The sequence below is a fragment of the Condylura cristata genome, unplaced genomic scaffold (assembly GCF_000260355.1).
Source record: "Condylura cristata isolate star-nosed mole 26May11 unplaced genomic scaffold, ConCri1.0 scaffold00002, whole genome shotgun sequence".
Taxonomy (NCBI): domain Eukaryota; kingdom Metazoa; phylum Chordata; class Mammalia; order Eulipotyphla; family Talpidae; genus Condylura; species Condylura cristata.
In genome coordinates, this window is record NW_004567103.1 from 54,089,393 (window position 1) to 54,107,535 (window position 18,143).

Genomic DNA, 18,143 nt, shown 5'->3' on the forward strand with positions numbered 1-18,143 from the left:
AGCTGTTTCTCTGCCCTTCTGTTACCCTCTGTGGTCACTGGATGAGACACCGCATTTTCTGATTTGGATCTTTATCTCAGGGAAAGAGTTACAGCTCTGCACTGAGCTTTCCAATCCCTGCCTTGTATAGCCTATCCACCAGCCTCTAGCACTGTTTCCTGCGGTCATTTCCCAGCAGTCACAGCTTAGACAAATTTCCCTGGCTTCAGCAAATTCCTTGTACATTTGTCAAGGAGTCAGAGAGCCTGTGTTAGACAGGAAGGGCATTTAGAGACCTGTCTCCCAACCCTTTCTTCACAGAGCCTGCCAGCAGTTATGTCCTGAATATCCACCCCCACAAGGAGGGCAGCTAGTGTGTGATGGTGGTGAGCCAGCTCAGTGGGCCAGTCCCCAGACTGACCGTGGTCACCCCCATGCCATCTGAGTAGGGGTCTATATGATCTCCAGTGAAAACACTGTGCACATTCTTATAGTGTTTAGCAGGTAAATATAGATGATGAATTTCTGACAGAGATTTAGTGATCTATGTTAACTAAACTATAGGGACATTGTGAGGGCAAGGATTAACAGCTCTCTTCATAACATAGTTAGGGAAATATGATATATTACTATTATTGAAAAGGATTTTCCTCCAACAACATACATAAAAATAAATCATTCTGTTGGTTAACATTTACATTCAGTCTTCCTAATCCTTGATTACTAAAGTTGACATCCTCACTCATTTCTAGGTTAATTAACACTGTGCAACAAATGTCCCCCAAATCCACCAACATCTGGCTGAGAGCATGGCAGACAATTCATTACTCTATTGGTGCCCAAGACAGCAGCATCTCTCCAATACAAGGAATATTTGCTAAAGAAGCTCTCCCTAAATATTTGGAATTCCAGGGTCTTTTTCTATCAGAAATGTCCAGTGTATGTATTTTGCTTAACACCTTAAATCTCTGAACTCTTTGATATGAAATAAATTATTCTGTTTTTTAATAATCTGAGCCCTTAGCTGCATTCTGCACAGGCTGGCACCTCACTGCCTCTCCTCAGCCACCTGGCACCACAAGGGACAGTCTGTAAGCATACCTTCACCCCAAGCAGCTTTGAACAACAGGCTGCCAGCCTGGCAGGTGGCTTTCAAACCCCCTCAAACAAGTCTCACATCTGACTGCTCTCTAGAGCCACTTTTTGACTGAAATAATCATACCTAACAATATATAGATTATTGCTTCTGTTGTTGACAAATGTAACATACCATCATCTTTAATTAGATGTCAGTTAAACATACTTAAAAAAAAACATATTTTTAAGGACAGTTCTTTCTCCATTTCCAGTTCTTAGTATATCACCAGGTTAATGGCATTTGGAATAGCTAGTTAGATAACTTAATGGCTAGCCTTTTCCATGATGAGGTGTGTGTATCTCCCAGCTTTTAAAATAATAACATTCCCTACTGTTGTACTTGCATAAATTACATCTTCAAGGTCAAAATAAATATGAAATCAACTTTGTACAGGTATATAAATACATATATATGTACATGTACGTACATCCATACATAAATATTTACATACACATACAGGTATACGTGAGTTTATATACTTAAGTAAATTGTGTCCATCTCACCTACCTTTTTGCAGTGGTCAAATGAGGAATATATATTTTTAAAATCTGGTAGGAGAGACTCTTTGGCGCCTTAGACTGACCACAATTGCATACCAATGCAGTTAAAAGGATTGTAGGACTATGGGGTTTTTTCCAGGTTTAATCAAACCTTTCCATTTTCTCTCCAAATGCCAAGTCATAGAGAATTATAGTTAGATGTCTGTGATTGGGCTAAACCAATGTTTCCTACAAAAGGATGTAGACAGGCTCAACTGCCGGCTAGTTCTGGTCTTTCCTGTTTGACCACAAAACACCTTGAGTTCTTATGACTCCAGGTTACACTAGAGTCAATGCACTCATTATGACCTATGACAGACAGACATTTTATGTTGTCTCTGAAACACCTGGAGAAACCTGTTGATAATGGCCCAGTTAAGTTAGGGACTCATTGCTCTTTGAGACATCCTTCAGTCCATTTCTCTCCTTCCCTACAAACAAACTATCTGAAGTGCTGCTATCTTGGAAGTCCAGAATTCAACCACTTTTTACTACTGTCCATGTCTAAACTTCCAGCATCTTCACTTTCAACTGCTAAAATCACCTGAAGTAGATCTTTCTGCTTCCATACTTACCAAATCTTATTCTACCCAGAGTGACCCATACAAAACATAAGCTATTTAATGTCCCACCAGAACCCATTAAAATGTCATTGTTCACACAGGATACAAATCCAAATTCCTGACCTTGACCCAGAGATCTTGCCTGATGAGGAACCTGACTCCTGCTTTCTGATCTGTCCTCCATTACCCACCTGTGCTAAGCCACTTCTACTTCATTCTCACCAGCCACCTTGCTGGTCCCCAAACACCTACCAGGACCTTAGACTCACTCTTCCTCTAGGAAACCATATGACTCACATCTTCACTTCCTTAGAGTCCCATAACACCACCTTATCCCACATATCTCCGGCCACCCCACCTTAGCTATTCTTTGACCTTTTACTTTTTTTTCCTTTAGCATTTATCATCACCTGACATCTTTATTAAATCATGTGTTTATTTTCTGTCTATCACAGGAATGCAACCTCTATAAAGCAGAAACTGTTGATTTTAACCAATACTTGTTCACAGAAAAGTCCATAGCATCAAGTAAGATCTCAATAGATGCTTGTTAAATGAGTGAATGAATGAATGAATGAATCTACTTTTATTAATAATGCTATCGCCATTGTTGCCCCCTAAAATGAGGATTGGAACACATCAGCAAAAAATAGTTGCTTAAAGCCAAGGAGTCCTACCCTTGGTTAGTTTGCTTGGATTATCTTTTATCTTTTAAGAAATATTTTTATTTATTCATGAGAACTGGGGTGTAGGCCAGAGGGGGGTGTTATAGGATTCACCAGAGACAGAGTGGGGAGTAGAACAGGAAGATCTACTGAAATACACTGCTGAGGGGAGCAGCAGGCAAGACAGAAGAGGTCTGCTGTACCACGTGGGTCAGCTCCCTGGCTGGGGATTGAACTCATGTTGCACTGGCTGGTGACAGCTTGATACTGGTGATACTACCCCCCGAATCACTATGAAGGCCCTGTATGGACTATCTTTAGAAAGAAAAGAAAAATGAAAGCATACTAGTTTTGCAAGCTGTAAATGACTACTTGCAATCAATTTTTCACTTAGTCACTTGAACTTCTTCACATGGCATACCAATGGGTTCACAGAGAGGAAAGAGGGGGCTTAAGCAAACTGTAAATCTACAAGAGGCCCAATGATGGAGACAACAAAACGATCAGTGAATGTCATGGGCTTGGTGGGGTCATGTGATGAGATTTTTAGGGCAGTGAAAATACTCAGTCAACAGCCATAATATTAGATGGGTCATGCCAGACATTTATCCAAATTCAGTGACTGTGTAACTGTTAGAGTGAACCCTAAAGTAAACTGTGAACTACGGGTGATTATGGTACATTAATGTAGGTTCACTGATTGCAACAAACTTAGCACATTTATGGAGGATGTTGATCATGAGAGAATCTGGCATGTGTGGGGACAGCCAGTAATAGGGAGTACTCCATCTTTCCCTCAATTTTTCTTTTTTCAAAGATAAATTAATAATGGGGGGAAACTTAGCTCTTAGAGCCATGTTAGAATAGATTCATATTGGCTGATATTTTATGGAGAAAAACTGTCTTTGGATTTACTTCACAAACTGAAGGACAAAGGGAACGTGCTTCTTTCAGACTTCAAACTGATTTTCAAAACCAGAGGCAACCGGGTTGCTTCAGACATGTCAAGCAAGAAACTTCCTTTCCTTAACTAGTAGTAGCATGACCCCTGACCTCCCAATGGGATGGCAGCGGCTAAGTGTGCAGGGCAGGAGGGAATCCAGCCCTTGCCTGGCCACAGACAGCACTGGCCTAAAAGGCTGGGCAACATGTTTTGTTTTGTTTGTTTATAAGAGATTTTTATAATCCAGGCCACATTTCAGCCTCATTTTTGGTGATGAATCATCCACAGGATGAACAACAAACTAACCAAAAGGGAAGCTGCTAGATACATAGCAAAGGTGAAACAAGAGGTTGAGAGTTAGGAGAAGAGCATGTGTAAAGGTCCCTGATTCCATGAATGTCTCCTGTCTACCAGGGAGGGGGTGGTTTGTAGGGTGATGCAGAGCTTAGGATGGAGGGCAGAGATCTGGCATCAGGCACCACTGTCTGAGCAACAGAGTGACTGTGGGCAGGATTGGGAGCTTCTGATGCTTGTGTTCCCATCAGGTAAGTGAAAATAGAAAAGCCCCTGCTTCGTAGAATTGTTGTAAGAATGAAGAGGCAATAACAAGGTAGTCAGGCAGACAGCAGGTTGGCTTCACAGTGGCACAGGGAAAGTGCTTAATAAAGACAACTACAACATACAGATCCTGAATGAACTCAAGGGGAGAGGTAGCAGGTATGGAGGAAGTCTCAGTAGAGGCCCCCAACTTGTACAGAAGTGCGGAGAGGCTGAGATCTGCAGATGGCTCCAGATAGGGGTGGAAAGCCAGATTACCATCAGGAAGCATTTCATGCACTTCTGGTAAATTGATCCCTTTTCTTAAGGAAGGCTCCCAAATTACATAATCTTCAAGTCCTATGAAATCTGAATTCATCCCAAGATGGTGTAATAAAACTTTTACCATAATCATGAAAAATGGATATTTTCACTATTTCAGAGTTCTGAAACTGAAGTTCTGAGACATAAATGCTATCCCAAGGCCTGAAAGTAGACCTGGCAGAGCTGTAATTTTAATCAGGTATCTGTACATTCTTTCAACCACACACAGTCTCTTCTCATCAGGGGCATTATGAAGATATTAAAGTACTCTCCAGACTTGAACAGATTCTTGTGCACCAATGTTCATTATTTGCAGTAGCTAAAAGGTGCAAACCCAAATGTTCGCCAGCAGAAAAATGTGGTAGATCCTCACAATGGATATTATTGAAGAAGGAATGAAGTCTGGATATACATTACAACTTAGAGAAACCTTTAAAACGTTATGCTAAGTGCAATAAGCCAAGCACAAGAAATAGTCTATTTATATGCGGTGCCTAAATTAGTCAAACTCACAGAGCCAGAAAGCAGAGGACTGGATGTTGCCCTGGGTTGGGAGGTGGGGGGTGGGGGAGTGTGTGTATGAGGGGAAGAAATCAATGGGGAGTTTTTAATTGGTGCAGAATTTCAGTTTCAGATAATGAAAAGTTCTCAGGATGGAAAATGTTGGCAGCTATACAACAAATATGTTTAATACCAAGGCACTACACACTTAAAAATGGCTAAGATGGTGAATTTTATTACACAGATCACTACCACAATAAAAACAAGTAGTCAACTCCAGACTGGAATTTAAGGCCTAGATCACAAGAATACTTTCTCTGGTGTTTATGATAGGAAAAGTTCACACATCTGAAGGTGCTGACATATGAAACACTACCTCCAGGTATTGTGCCCATTACACATATTCCCCAAATCGAAAGCATTCTACAGATAACCTACATGCATGTCCCACCCACACAGCCCCAAATACCAAGCATTCAGTTGGTTGTTCACAAAGAAACATTTTTCTTAGAAAGATAATGGAGGTTCACCTTTCACTGGTGCTTGAAATAAAACAGGTAATGTAGCAAAGCTGTCCCAAGAGCTGGCAGTCATTACTAACATCCCCAGGGTTTGACCTGACTCCCAGCCAGGTTTATAGGTTTATACTGCTTGCTCTCAGGAGGCTACTGAAGTGTCCTATGGCTGGCCCAGCTGGCCCTGGGTTGTCATTTCTGATGAGGATGAATGGCTAGGGTAAGTGGAGTGAGTCAGAGGGGTCCAGTTGACTTCCTGGGGACTCAGCTGAAGACAACCCATTTCTAGATCTTAGAGGCAAAGGCCAATTGCAAGGCGGGTAACAGGAGATGTGGCTTGCATGAGCTGTGTGGGACTCCATTACTCTGCATACCTCTTGTCCAGACCGCTCAGAGAGTGAAACCCAAAGTGGAGTAGGCTGTGGTGATAGGACCATATGCCCCACAGGAGAGAATCTTATCAGATAACATGGATTGTGTGAAAGGATCTTTGACTTCAAGGAAGATAAAGACTCCCTCAACCTCCCTTGGTTTCAATCTGAGAATTCTGTGGTGAAAATAAACAAGATCAAGGCTTTGGAGTGATCCAACTGTAAGCTAGTGGGGACCCACAGGGCTCTGGGTTTGGGCCACATTCTTCCCCTTCACAAAGTAAAAGTGTGACTTACTGGAGTTCTTCAGTTCGTGTGACTCAGAGCCCTTTCATTATTGATTCTCTCCACTAGTGCCTCATCTACTCATCACAGCCTTCCTCTGCCTGGGGCTTCTGACTCCTCCTAACACTGACTGACTCATGAAACATGTTCCTTCCTGGACATCCCTCCAGCCTCTCCCTGCCAGCCTCAGCTCCCACTATCAAATTTCTGATTTTTAGTCAGTATTTCCCAGTTGAAGTTTCATATGTACAGAAATAGGTAAACTGGAATAAAATTTTCATTCTGGTTATCCTATGGAGTGCTGGCCAGCTTATAAATAACAAAGGCCTCTCCATGCTCAGGGGCATGGTGGGTCCTTTCTAGAAAAGAACCTAGGCACCAATTCTACACGGAGCAAAAATGTTTTCTTTATGCCTCCTAGTCTTGTGCAAAATATCCAAAGTAGTGCCAAAGTGAAAACAGAGTGAATGAAGTTTCCTCACAGCACCTCCCTACCTTATATTCTCTTAAATTCTGCCCCTTTTCTCTACCCTGCAGCTCAAGTCTTTGCTGACTTTTATCACAACCCAAGCGAGAAACCTTTTCCTTCTCAATTACTTATTCACCATACTTCAAAACCATTCACTTATCTCTATCTACTCAATATTCATGGAACACCTGCTTTGAAACAGGTAAAATACTAAACAATGAAGACATAAATTCATCTACTTACTGAACAAATATTGACTCCTTACAAGCATTATGCTACCTGCTAAGAATATAAAGATAACTAAGACATAGTCTCTGCTTAACCCATGTAAGAATTCAATAAATCCTTAAAGGGACTCACAGCCCAGTGAAGAGTAGAAGCAAAGATTTAAGCAATTTTAAACAGAATGAAAATAGCTCTCCTGGGGAAAGTCCACTGGAAAGAAGGCCTAGAGATGCTGAAAAGTCCCTTCTCTGGCACTAACATTTACACTGAGATCTGGACAGTGAGCTGATTTAGCCAATGAGGAGGATAAGATGAAGACCAGGGCCTCCAGAGAACACAAACAGTACATATAAAGGCTTGGGATGGGGAAGAGAATGAGCATAGGATGGGCTGCAATTGGGGCACAGAGTAAATAAACAATGCAAATATGATTTTAGGGACTGGGGTGAAAGTCTGTGTGGAGGGTAGTACTATGTTCTCAATTTAAACCCAAGGTCAAGTTGACCAAAGAAATTGCTGCTGCTGCCTTTACCACTCCCATTCACATCCTACTAGCAAGAGTTAGTCACTGCAGCTCTCTTCACTGCCAGACAGCCTGGGAGAGGAATGATAACTGTGGCCCAGAAAGAAGAGCTGTTTGGTGTTGGTTAATGCCTCAGAGAAACGTTCCTAGACAGTAGGCACACAGACAGTTGTGGAGGTAGCCCTGATTCTAGTTCACCCAAAGAGCCGAATAGGGGCTCCCAGGGAAGTAGGTGGACAGATAGAGACAACGCCAGGTCTGGGGAAACCTCTGGTGACCCAGGGAGCCAGGGCAGCACCAGTCAGTCCAAGGCAAGATCTTCTCTTTCAAAATGAAGTTTGAATATTGCATGTTAAGTCTGCTGAAGGAGGTGGATGTCAAGTAGGAGACAGTCATGAACTGTGAATGGGGCTTGCCTTGCTTGCAAGCTACAAGCAGTTCATGACAGGCCCAGGGATGCTGACAAACACAAGATGCCTGGGTCAGAGACAAAGGACTTTTCATGTCACAGCAGATTTGGTGTCTAAAGCACCATAGCACTTTCTTTCATCAGTTACCTTCAAGGTGAGCCAAAGGGTAAGAGATGATACTTGTGTATGTGGTGTGCTGGATTATGAGAGAAGAACCCTGAATTTAGGGAATCTGAACTTTTCATTAAGGGCCAAGAGCATGCCTGCTCTGATCTGGAGATAGTGTCTTCTCAAGCTCTTGACAATCTGTTGTTTGCCTAAAAAACAGACAATATCTTCTTCAAAGGCTATTCATTTTACAAACATCCTTAAAAAGATAATGCAGAGCAAAGGCCCTCATTCCCTGTTTGTGCAATATGCAGAAATGTGAGAGAAACTTGAGAACTAGCTTCCGACAAAGGCAGGTTCCCTTCTAGCAAGAAATAATATTCTTTAGATAGCAGCTTGTTTTGCTGCATGCTTCTTCTCCCAACCTCTAGATACTGGCAAGACCCAGAGTTCAATTCACAGAGCTCTTCTCTATTGACACCCACTTCCTTGGGGATCTCATTAAACCTAGTATCTTTAAATACTATCAAGCTCATATCTTTAAATCTATGCTGACGAGCCCAAGTTTATAGCTTACACTTCAACACTGCCCTCATATCCAGCCTAAGATAGCAAACTGCCTAGGTGGCATCTTCACTTGATTATCGTCTAGACTTCTCAAACTTAACTCATGCTTAAGTTTTCCCTCCATATGTCACCCAACTCTTCCCCAGGGTAATCCCTCTCCAGAAAGTACTATGCATTCAGTAGCAATGATCAAAAAAAAATCTTTTTCTACAAGCTTATTCTCTTATAAATATATTTATATTAAAAAAGTAATATACAATCATTTTAGTAATATAAATAAAATTATATATCATAAATCAATTTTATATTATGCTTACATATTGAAAAATTATTAAAGTCATATCATTTTTCTCCTCCTACTTAACCAAATCCCGGTTCCAGTCCTAGACAATAGGTAAACCTGGTGCATATGTGCAGAGCTTTGGAATGCTTTGAAACTGTTGAGTAAATATTCCCATGCCTGCAACTTTCCCAATGACATTCTGACATCTAAAAAAAAATTCAAAGTCACGCTACCTATGATGTGACCTCTGCTTCTAAATCTGACCTCATTTGCTACACCCTTTCTGTTCCTTTTTTGCACTCTACTATCTACAAATGCCATTACCAGGCTGACTCAGGGCCTGTGTTCTCTGTCGCCCAAGTCATTTAGAACTCAGTCAGAAATTAACTGACCAGACAGATATTCTTCCTGACTGTACTCAATAAAATAACAACTCCTCCTATCCTGCTTTCCTTTACCCAGCTTTATCATTTTTTATAGCTCTATTACCATGATTTTAAGAATCTATCTCCTACTACCAACCCCCCCCAAGTCTAAAATATATGCTTCCTATGTCAAGAACTTGACTCTTCTTATTGTTATAGCTTCTGCTTCTAGAACAATAATGTATGCAAAATAGATGCCTGATAAATATTAATGTCTAATGAATAAATGGACAGCTTATCCTGGGTACAAAAATGGAGGCTATATCAGGAACACATATAATTTGTATCAATCTTTCTTGTTCAAAGGAAAATCAACTGATTTCACTTTTAAGGCTCTACAGGATCCTTGCCATGTTCTTCCAAGTTCTGTATGATGGAGTGTAAAGTTGAGCACAGCCTTCTGAGAAGAACCTGTGCATGCTATAATTAGCTTTTCTTCTTTTGTAGGTTTCACATGCTTGCCTAGAAATACACCTTTAAAAGATAATCTCCAGGACATAAGCCCAGCTGCAAAGAAGCTGGTTTAAGGTCAGAGTTTCAAAAGTAACGAAGGGATGTTTTATTCTTAACCTGTTTGCAGTTTCTGTAAATCTCAAAACACCTCCTGAAAATATATATAATTATCATATATACTTATTTATAACTATCATACATATATATAATTATCATATATACATGTAGCTATCATATGTACATATTTTAAAATTGTCACTCTTTCACTCAACAAACAAATACCTGCTATGAGTTAGAAGCTAGGATAGTGCAGAAATAGTCCCTATCCGGAGGCATCAGAGTGTCGGGCATCAAATTGTCTGTATCCACTGCTATTGTTTTTGAAATGTATTTTGGTCTGATTTGATTATCATATATTACATTTATTTCCAACACTGCTTCTTAAATAAGATTCAGCACTTATGAAATATATTTTCTTCTGATTTGAAAACAAAGGAACACAGTGTTTTGTTTTCACTAGCCTGCATTCAATTTAACTGAAATAATGACTTTTATTTTTCAGAGTTGATTTCAATTCTCTGCAAAGGATATAACAATGAAATACAAAAAATTCAGGTATTTTCGTTTAGTTCTTTTTTTTAAAGCCTCCTTACATGTCACTCACATGCTTGGACTTCATCTGTCTTTAATGTTTTTACTGTTAAAAATTATTTTAGAAACAACTTTTGATCATATTTCAATTGCTCTGAACATTTCATTGGTCAATATTTCACTAAAGATATTAACTTTCTCTAGGATGCAGAGAGACTAATAGAATTTACACAAAAATTTCTACTGAATGAATTTCCCCACCTTCTTGTGATTGTACACCTGCCTTCCTTATAAGGAGAACAAGGAAGTAAATCATGTTGAAGTTGCTTTTAAACACAGCTTTTCTTCTTTACCTGTCCAGGTAGCTTCTGTTTTCATTTCAGTCTTAATGAAAACTTTTTTATTTACATCTCAAGTTTCTTTTCAAAGCAGTGTAAGTAGTATTTAAAATTTTTACTTCAAGAAAGAAAGACTTTAACGATGTTCAGCTTTAGTTTTGTAACGTTGAAGGTAATGCATTTTTTGATCTGTCTGCACAGCGAGAACTGAAACGAATGGGGATTGAACTGCTTTGCCTGTTCTTTCTATTTCTAGGAAGAAATGATCACGTACAAGGTAAGACCGAAGTTATCCAATATATTGTTTTCATGGTGTGCTTGACAAACCTGTCATTTGGTCAGAAACTAGATCTGAAGACATTTTTTATTTGATCTGTTTCAATTGCTCTTTTGCCACTGAGCGAACACTTTAACAAATTACAGGCAGACGCAGGACTGTTCCCACAGTGAATGCTCCAGGCTGAAGGTAAATAAATACAAAGGTTGTAAGGGCATTTTAATGAGGGAATTAAATAGTATCGCCACACTAATATCTTTGTAGCAAATACTTTGCTAACTTTTCTTATTTCTTATACAAGATCTTCAATTTAAGCTTATCTTGAAAGGAAAATAGGACTTGTTTGAAAAATAGAGTATATGTAAGAGCAGCTTCTTTGAATGGGTGCAAATAATTTTTACTCACAGTGGGCGATACTGAATGAGGATAATAAGTACGATGATACTGTATTTGTGAACATTAAAAAGTTTTCCTGTTTGGGGAAAAAAGAATGATCACTTTTGGCTAGCAAGACATTTTCAATAGGAGAGATGCAAACTATGAACTTTTCTATGAATTCCTAACATTCTGAGGGCTGATTATAGAAAACTAAGCTAAATTTAGACGCTGATTCTTTTAAGTACGTTAGATCCGTAAGTCTCACAAATGGAGTGACAAAGAGTGTGCTGAATACCTGTGTCTTGCTGGGTTTAAACATAGGTGGCTGTGCCGTGGGAGGTGCAGAAACCTGTGAAGACTGCTTACTCATTGGACCTCAATGTGCCTGGTGTTCTCAGGAGGTAAAAAACAAACAAACAAACAAACAAAAAAATGACCTCAACATATTTGTAAAAAACTACAGCTACACATAGGTTAATTCTGTTAGTGATTATTTCATAGTGGCCTGCTTTCTGTGGGATTACAGGAGTGAAACAAATCAAAAAAGAAAATATAAACATTCCTAGATCAAAGTGTCATTCACGTGATTATTTTCCAATGCAATTTGTGGAGGGGGTGAAAGGTAACTTTTTCTGAAAAAGGCATAATTCAAGATCCTTTACTTAACCTGATTCATCCTCTTATTTTAAAGCCCTTCCTAACTGACTACATGTAAAATGCCAAGAAACGCTGTGTGTTCAGTGAACATGGGTCTGATATTCCTCTCATGTTGTGATTCAGCATAGCGATTCCATCTGGGAGCCATGGGTCATTCTAACAACTGCAAGTGTCTAAGAGGAATGTTGTAGGTTTGGGGCAATCTATACCGTTCGGATTAATGCCCAACTCTTTTAAGAATTATCTTTTCCAGGCTCAGTGACCCTGCACCATACTAATGACAGACTGAAACATACCTTCTTATCTGATCAAACAAAAAACAATGTGGCAGTAATACATGGGCATTTGGGGACCATATAACAAGTCACCCTGAGTCACTGCCTCTTGAGAACTTATAAATGAGCTGTGGTAAGAAGGCGCTACCTTAGTTCTTTCTACATTCAAAACAATTCCCTACTGTATCTAATAAAGAGAATCAATGTGAACACAGAGCAAACCATATAAATGTCAAGTTCAATAAGAATGAACAGCATGCTCAGAGGGCAACAAACAGAGCACCTGGCTGAGGAACAGACTGCAACTTTTAAAACCCAAGTTGATGGTGTCTGCCTAGAGGAAGGTGCCACGCGCAACGGAGTACAAGCCCTGCCCATGACTGCCTGGCTCACTGTCACCCTGACCATTAGCACACAAACAAAAGTGCAAGGGAATTACAATATTTGAGCAGATATGTCAGAGAGGAAAAGAACATAGTTTTAAAAAACTGGCTCCCTGAAGACTCTCAGTTTCATGTCAGAAACACCAAGTAAGAAATCGGTGTAACGAAATGTCCACCATGTCAGAAACACCAAGTAAGAAATCCGTATAACGAAATGTCCACCTCTGCAAGTTTTCATTGAGATCTAATTGTTAGCATTCATTTAAAAGCACTTCTTAGGTTGCTACTGACAGTTTCATCTGTTGATGACACTTGTTAAATTTTCAGACCAGAATGTTTGAAGAGGTCACTAGTGGCACTGTAGAAGCAGTTGTATTTATTAAAGGAGTGGGAGCAACTCAAATTTGGCTTCTACTTAAAGCACATAGAAAGCAGGTTCTCTGGTTAACATCACCTCTGATCTTTTGGCAAAGGCCATATGATGAGTAGAGACACTGTGTTAGGAAAGATTTTGAGGGCTGTCTGGTTACTATTTGCCTTGAATACATAATGGGAAGTTACCGTTTGCGACCCCTGGCCTAGGGACTCAAATACACACATGCCTGACTGATAAATTATATGCTCAAAACGTCAATGTCAGAAGAAACCTAACTTTTCTACTTGGTGAAATAGCAAGAGGGTTTCAGAGTTCTAAGGAACAAGGAAAAAAAGAAAACAGTATGAGCTAAGTTGCTTCTCTCCAAGCCTGAGGGTTATTCAGGCTTAAACAAAACTTCTAGAGCCCTAGAACAGACTTCCTTCTCAGGTAAGATGGTCTTTATCTGCCAACCCAACTCTGTTCTGGGCACTGCAGGGTCAGAGGCCCACTTATCTCTACCTCCTGCTAGCCAGGTGAATCAGAAGGGAACTAGGAAACTACTGAGTCTACAAAGAAAATGGTTTCTCATGTATTCTTTTTCACTCCCCTTCCCTTGGAGAAAATTCTAGATCTTGGGAGAAGTCCTAGAAGAACTTATACTGTAACACTGTAAGATACTCAATTTCAAGTCCCCACGAGGTTAACTTTTAGTGAAGTAATGCTGGATGTCAAGGTGACACACCTGAATGAAACCAGGACAGAGAATCTCATAGGGAGTTATCACAATCCTTGCTTTTCAGGAATCCGTAGAAAAGGCTCTGTCACTGGACTTGGTAATAGACTAGCCAAAAGTGTATCTAGTCCTGAGATTCCACAACCTCAAGTCCATGCTGAGCAGATAAATTCATGGAATGATGTTGACGCTCTAATCCAACTGGTCACAGAATTGAGAAACTTTAAAGTGAACACCAAAAAACAAACAAATAAACAGAAATGACAACTATTGGGTGAATTCACTTGAAGGCAATTAAAAGAGATCCAATTTTACTGACAGAATTCTCTGGTCATTCAGTTATAACAACTTTTAACTTGGACCTCCAATCAATGTCAGACACACAAGGGTATAATATACTCAGTATATATGTCTAACTAGCAAACTAAGCAAAAAAAAAAAAAAAAAGAGTCTGTCTTATAAATAAATGCACTTTTTTTCTTTTCATTGTTTCTTTTTCTTTTCTTTTTTCTTTTTTAGAATTTTACTCATCCATCTGGAGTTGGTGAAAGGTGTGACACCCCAGCAAATCTTTTAGCTAAAGGATGTCAATTAACCTTCATTGAAAATCCTATCTCCCAAGTAGAAATACTTACAAATAAGCCTCTCAGTGTAGGCAGACAGAAAAACAGTTCTGACATTGTTCAGATTGCACCTCAAAGCTTGACCCTTAAACTGAGACCAGGTATGTTATGATCTTACAAAAACATTGACTCATGTAAATAAATCCAGTGGTACATAGGATAATACCACTATTCTTAATATACCTTGAACCATATTACAGATCATTGATTATTATGACTCAGATTTCCCTTCTTAAGAGAATTGTGTGACTGATACTTCATTCACATTAGTCACTTGCATTTCAAATGTGTTACTAAAAAAGGCCTTATCTAATAGTAATCATTTGAATTACTCAAATGTTATTAAGGCTTACCTCATTTTTCTTCAAGGTTGTAACGTAGTTTTAAATTACTTTTATTTTGTTCTTTTCTAAAACCACATACAAAAAAAAATTCAGCTTATCTTCCATCTAAATGGATGCTAGCTCTCTCAAGGAGATATAAAATATCCTAACTTTTACCTCCTTTAGTAGCTCTAAACTCCCTGCTCTAAGATTTTCATGGACTCATTCATTTATAAACTTTACTGCTAAGTTTGTATACTAAGTTTGTGATCTTTTTTATGTTCTTATTGGAATGAAATAGTCAACAAGTTGAGTGATTGGCTAGTTGCACGTAAGTCTCAATATGATTTTATGAGTTGACCTTTCTTGTGGGGGCTTTGCAGGCAGTGAACAGACTCTGCAAGTGCAAGTCCGCCAGACTGAGGATTACCCAGTAGACTTGTATTACCTCATGGACCTCTCAGCCTCCATGGATGACGACCTCAACACAATTAAAGAGCTGGGCTCCCGGCTTTCCAAGGAGATGTCTAAATTAACCAGCAACTTTAGACTGGGCTTTGGTTCTTTTGTGGAAAAACCTGTCTCCCCTTTTGTGAAAACAACGCCAGAAGAAATTGTCAACCCTTGCAGGTAAGTAAAATGACTCTCTGGCATCTTTGAATACTTATTTCCCATGGAAATAGTCTCATCTCAGCAGCACTAGGCAGGAGCATGCATATTACCTGGCATTTACCTCCCAGATAGCTGGATCTAAGTAGCTGTCTCAGCTGCCTGAGTTGTTTGGAACCAAGGTAAAGACAACTTAATTACAGTTCTAGCTTGGGTCCTTGAAGCTTCTGTCTCCCAGTTTAAGTCAGGGTGTGGAAATTTGGCTTGGTGTTCTGCAAGTCTTTACTATAAGTTCCACTGCCTTGGCCCATCCTCAGCTCCTTAGAGACCTTTTAGCACAATAACCATCACTTCCTGAAGCTATTTGACAGCAATCCACACTTTGTCATATTATTTCTCCACTACAATAACTACTGCCAAAAAAACAATACTTGTAGTTCCTCTGTGGTAGATTTCTCTTATTGCTAGGGGAAGGCCTTTAGAGCCTCACTGCTATTTAATTAAATATTGGCACTGTTTAATGTGCTACCATCAGCTTTTAAAACCATGTATTATCCAGGTGACGGTCAAGGGCAATTTCCTTTGTGCAGTCAATGGCATATACAAAGTCAAATTATTTAATATGTTTTTATTGAAAAAGCTGCCATTTGTTCTGTGCCCTATGCTGAAGGTTTATAAAAATCACCTCATTCAATCTTCATAATAATAGCAGGTTAAAGCAGGTTTTACCAACCTCTACTCAGAGGAAGTAACAGAGGTTCTGGAAAGTTAGTTCCAGCAGTTCTCCTGTTATGCAAAAATACAACATTCCTATTTGGCATGATTTGACAAATGAACTATTGGGTCTGAAAAAGCTATTATCATTAATTTATATGAATTTTTTTTTTGCGTATTCTCAGACCCATAAAATAACCTACCAAATCATACCAAATAGAACATTCTACTTTCAGATAGCAGGGGAAATCAGAATTGTCCAAAGCCACATAACAAGATCTGGATTGGTCCAAAACCACTCTTTAATATTATGAGTCTAATATATATGAAATGACTTTCTAAACATTCTGATTTTTTTTTATACTTCAACAGACTTAAAGAATCAGCCTCTATTAAAAAAATTTTAAAACTTTAAAACTGTTAACATAGTTTCCAGCTAGAATCTGACATAATAAAACATAATTTGACTATGAAAGCAACTCACCACCAACTGAAACTCATATTTGGTTGCCAGTATCAAGTTTTTAAGGGTTTGCTAAATATATTTGTCTCCCAACATTTCTGAGGTATAGTGGGCATATGCTAAAAGGCAAAAATGTTCAGCTGGGTGAGTATAGATAATTGAATATACCAATGCAACCAGCAGATTGATTCAAATTGATCAGTTTCCTCATGTCCCATTAACTGTCAGTTCTACTCCCTAGAGGCAAACAATTTCTGATTTCTCTAATTTACATTGGCCTTTCCTATTTTTAGATTTTATACGAATGGAAAAAACCAACATACACCTCTTATGTCTTCCTACTTTTGTTTAATACAATGTTTTTGAGATTTATATATTATTTTGTGTTTATCAGCAGTTTGTTCCTTTTTGTTTCAAGTAATAGATAGGTGTATGGACTTACTATGCTTTGTTTATTCATTCTTTCATTGATGGACCTTTGGCTCGTTTCCTATAATGAAAAAATCTTGCTATGATCACTTGCATATAAGCACTTTGCAGTTGCCTAATTTTATTTATCTAGGATAAATGTCTAAAATTAGAATGGATGGACTGTGTGATAGGTGTAGCTTTAATTTCTTTAAGAAACTATTAAATTATTTCTCAAAGTGGATTTCATCAGCAATCAACAGTGAGAGCGATTATTATTCCAAATCTTTGCTAACACTTGGTAATGCTAGTCTTCTTGGTATTAACCATGCTAACAGGTGTCACTCTCTGAAACTCTAATTTGCATTCTCTGATACAAATTTTATTGAACAACTTTTTATTTTCTTATCATTCTTATTCTATTTTGTGAAACAGTTTTTCAAATACTTTCCCCACTTTTTGCAATTAGCTTCTTGTTTTTTTAAACATTATGAGTTCTTTGTATATTCTGGTTAAAACGTTTTTGTCAAATACATATTTTTGCAAGTATTATCAATCTATCTGTACTTGCCTTTTAATTTTAATGATGTCTTTAGTAAATGAAAGTTTGTTTTGGTAAAGTCCAATTTATCAATTTTTCATTTTGTGGTTAGTGTCTGTTTTGTCCCAAGAAATCTTTGCCTGCCTTAATGTTGCAAAGATTTCTCCTACGTTTTCTTTTAGAAACTGTATGGCTACAGCTTTTTACATTTATGTTATGACCTGAAATTAGTTTTTACATATGGAATGACTAAAAAGACCTACTTTCATCTTTTGTTTCCATGCAAATATTGTTCTAATGCTATTGCTTAAGCACAATTTTCCTTTTCCACTGAATTATGGTAGTTTTAGTTAAAAGCAATAAACTAAATATATAGGAGGTGAACTTTGGACACTCTCTTGTTTCATTGATCTATGTAACCGTAGTAATGTCTTTCAGTCTTGATTACTGTATATTTTTTTTAATATTTATTTATGCATCCAGAAGTGGAGTACAGGCCAGAGGTGTAGGGGGTGATGATAGGATTCACCAGAGACAGAGTGGGGAGAACAGGTCGAGGTCGAAGTACACTGTTGAGGAGAGCAGCTGGTGGGTCAGGAGAGGCCTGCTGTACCAGCACAGGGATGGAACTCATACTGAGATGGCTTTA

At 38.7% G+C, this 18,143-nt stretch overlaps 1 protein-coding gene across 4 annotated transcripts in view; it reads left to right on the plus strand.

Annotated features, from left to right (window-relative positions):
• The window catches only part of ITGB6 (integrin, beta 6), a 105,616-nt gene that overhangs the window by 29,679 nt on the left and 57,794 nt on the right, over window positions 1-18,143 (plus strand). The window contains exons 1-6 of one of the 4 annotated variants that reach the window (XM_012728622.1): window positions 9,869-9,898; window positions 10,386-10,438; window positions 10,954-11,029; window positions 11,729-11,808; window positions 14,333-14,537; window positions 15,143-15,389. In XM_012728622.1, coding sequence (XP_012584076.1) covers window positions 10,969-11,029; window positions 11,729-11,808; window positions 14,333-14,537; window positions 15,143-15,389 — 593 coding nt within the window. In that variant the 5' untranslated portion in view covers window positions 9,869-9,898; window positions 10,386-10,438; window positions 10,954-10,968. Of the gene's footprint in view, window positions 1-9,868; window positions 9,899-10,385; window positions 10,439-10,702; window positions 10,776-10,953; window positions 11,030-11,728; window positions 11,809-14,332; window positions 14,538-15,142; window positions 15,390-18,143 lie in introns of those variants that run through there. The other 3 variants (XM_012728619.1, XM_012728627.1, XM_012728631.1) reach the window with 3 other exon arrangements.